The 2,963-nt window shown below is 64.1% G+C and overlaps 1 protein-coding gene across 1 annotated transcript; it reads right to left on the bottom strand.

Moving 5' to 3' along the window:
- Positions 1 to 703: 703 nt before the first annotated feature.
- Positions 704 to 2,511, bottom strand: LOC131822483 (testis-specific Y-encoded protein 3-like; the record flags this gene model as incomplete). Its single annotated transcript, XM_059158796.1, has 3 exons — positions 2,434 to 2,511; positions 966 to 1,043; positions 704 to 805 (listed from the first exon to the last, which is right to left on the bottom strand). Coding segments are annotated over exons 1-3 (258 nt in total), but the record flags the coding sequence as incomplete, so codon positions are not given.
- Between the last annotated feature and the right edge of the window lie 452 nt (positions 2,512 to 2,963).

Here is a 2,963-nt window from a genome sequence, read left to right as displayed (position 1 = left end):
GCGCTCTGAGTTCCCGCAGGCTCACTTCCCACCCTGCCCCCTGCTCCATGGGTCCAAGCTCCTCTGAGCCTCAGTTTCCCCGCCACTAAATTGACTGTCCCCTGGCACCCCTGCCCACAGGGCTCTGGACCCAGCCCTCCTGGCTCCTCACCGACAGGTCGTCCTCTCAGCTCATTCCCAGGCGCCGCCTTCCAGCCTCGGGTAGTACTGCAACGGATTGGGCCACAGGTCCTCGATGATGATCTGGTAGGGGACAAAAGGTGAGCTGAGCACGGGGCCCCCGACCCCGTTGCCCAGCAGTCGGGACTCCAGCATCTGCGCTGCTGACGAAGGCGCAGGGGCCTCACCCCGGCGATCCTGTTGGACCCTGGGCAGCTGGGGTCACACAACCAGTTGAAGAAGTTCAGGCCGCTGGGGTCTCGCCTGCGGCTGGCAGCACCACGTTCATAATCCCAGAACCACTGGACTGGAGTGCAACGAGTCTCCCGATATCCTGCGGGACGAGGAAACTTAAGGGAGGCTCTCCGAGGCCTAGGACCCACGCCAGCTCTCGCTCTCAACCGACGACCTGTCCCCCTTCCTGTGCCAAATCCCTGCACTGCCCGAGGACCCCACACTCTTCCCTTTCCACCCCCGGGCCCTCATGCCGGGAAGCCCTCCGCCAGCTCCTCTGCACCTCAAGCCCACACCTACCGCCGATGCTAAGGTGATACTCCTTAACGATCACGTCGTTGTGGAAGTAGGGGTTGCTCCCAAAGTAAAACATCAACCTGCAGCGGTACTTGGGACGACCCAGTTCCTCCACCTGCCGCAGGAAAGCAAGAGAAGGGGGAGGGGGAGGGGTCGTTGACCCTAGGTGTTCTGCGTGACTGACTGACCGCAACTCTCAGCAACTCAAACGCACCCACTCCAGCTCCACCCCCACTCCCAAGGCACCACCGCTGGCCTCAGGCTCCAGGGCTAACCTCTAAATTGGTCATGTAGCTGAGCATGTCTGTGTCCTGGTCACCTATCACAGCTGATAACTGGGGGTGATTCAGGATCTGCCTTGGGTCAAGGAGCCTCGACGTCAAGGGCGCCGGGAAGAGAACCAGGAACGCCCCGGCCCTTCCCGACTGAGAGCCAGGGTCGGAAGGCGGCCTGTGCAGAAACAGCAGGCACTTCCCCGTCCCAACCTCCCCAGCGCTTGCCCTTTCGTCACCCATGCTCTGCCCTGGGGCATCGCAGGGCTTGGAGGATCAACAGGGCTGAGGCTCCCGGGGCCCAGGAGGGCAAGGTCAAGAACCCGTCCGCTCTCCCTGCCTACGTCCTCTCTGGCCTGTGCCCGTGCTCGGCTGGGCCAGGAGGCAGTCAGTCACCACTCTGGATGTTTGGATGGTCTCGGTCCCCCTCACGGCCCCGTTTGCTTGTGTGCTCACCCGAGGCCCTGGGCCCTTGAGGGACCTTCTGTGCCCACAAGGGGGCTGCTCCGCTCGCTTGCAGCATGGCTGCACACCCAGGGTCTCGAGCAAGGGCCTGGCAGAGTCAGCCACAAAGGGAGGAAAGGGGTACGGCGGGAGGAAGGAGACAGAGAGACAGAGACACCCAAACCCTGACGACAGACATAGACGGAGGGCTGGGAGGGTTGAGAGAGAGAGACAGAGAGAGAGCGAGCGAGCGAGCGAGCGCGGGTGGGGGACATGGAGAGGGAGAGGCAGGGAGGGAGGAAACGTGTCTGGGAACACCTGGGCCAGGGGCCTCGGCCGGCTTCAGGAGGGCCTGTGGAGACAGAGTTGGTAGCACCCGGGGCACCGTGTCCAGGGTCCCGGGGCCCGCTGAAATCAGGCAGCCTGCTGACTGACTCTCAATGAGTGCAAGCGCACCACAGAACCGGAGGTCTCCGGGAACTCGGCAACGATACACGGTTTGAAGGACACGGAATGAGGCGGGCAGCCTCTCCATCTGCCCCATTTACCCCAAATCCTTTCCTTCCAACATGTGCTCTGAGCCAAGTGGGCTGGGCTTCACTAGGGGTCCAGAGTGTTGACACGGGTTCCGGGACCGCAGAGGCGTGTGGGGGTGCTGCAGCCCCAAAGCACTGGCGCGGAGCTTCCACTCACAGAGGACTCCACAGGTCTCAGGCTCTGGCTTTCCCGCCAACGCGCACACCCGCACCCACCTCCTCCCGGACCAGCCACTGCTGGACCTCGGCCCCCTAGGCAGTGCAGTAGAAGGATAGACCCAGGGCTCAGGGCTTTGCGCTCCCTGCTGGCCCAGCAGCCTACTGCTGGCAGGTGCCCATTGCTGGAGGGGTGGGTGCCATGGTTGGGGGAGCCCGGCCCAGCTTCGCACTTCTCTAGCCCCTGGCTCAGGCTCAGGCTCTGCTCCCTGCTGCCCTGCTCCCACTGTCCTCCCCAGGGGCCAAACCGAGCAAGCGCGATGAAGGAAGGATACGGCGCGTGCCCAGAAGCCAGGGATGCCCTGGATGATGGCCCTCCTTCGAGCCAGGTGACCACTCCGCTTCTGATTCATCCTGCGCTTGAGCCGCAGGTAGGCCCTGGTGGCTTGGACATCCACAGAGCAGAGCGCTTCCTGAACCACCTGCAGCGCGGCAAGGGCGGCCCCGGCTGTGTCGGGCCGCGGCACCGGCTCTGCCTGCGACAGCTCCTTCGGCTTCTCGACCCGCTCTGCTTGCGCCACCTCCTCGTCTTCCACCGCCACCACCTCCTCGTCTTCCGCCGCCAGCACCTCCTCGTCTTCCGCCGCCACCACCTCCTCGTCTTCCACCGCCAGCACCTCCTCGTCTTCCAACACCACCAGCTCCTCGCATTCCACATCCAGCACCTCCTCGTCTTCCACGGCCAGCACCTGCTCGTCTTCAACTGCCAGCACCTCCACGTCTTCCACCGCCCGCACCTCCTCGCATTCCACCTCCACCTCCTCGCATTCCACCTCCACCCCCTCCTCGTCTTCCACGGCCAGCA

This window comes from Mustela lutreola, chromosome Y (assembly GCF_030435805.1).
Source record: "Mustela lutreola isolate mMusLut2 chromosome Y, mMusLut2.pri, whole genome shotgun sequence".
NCBI lineage: Eukaryota > Metazoa > Chordata > Mammalia > Carnivora > Mustelidae > Mustela > Mustela lutreola.
This window is presented reverse-complemented; position numbering and strand designations above follow the sequence as displayed.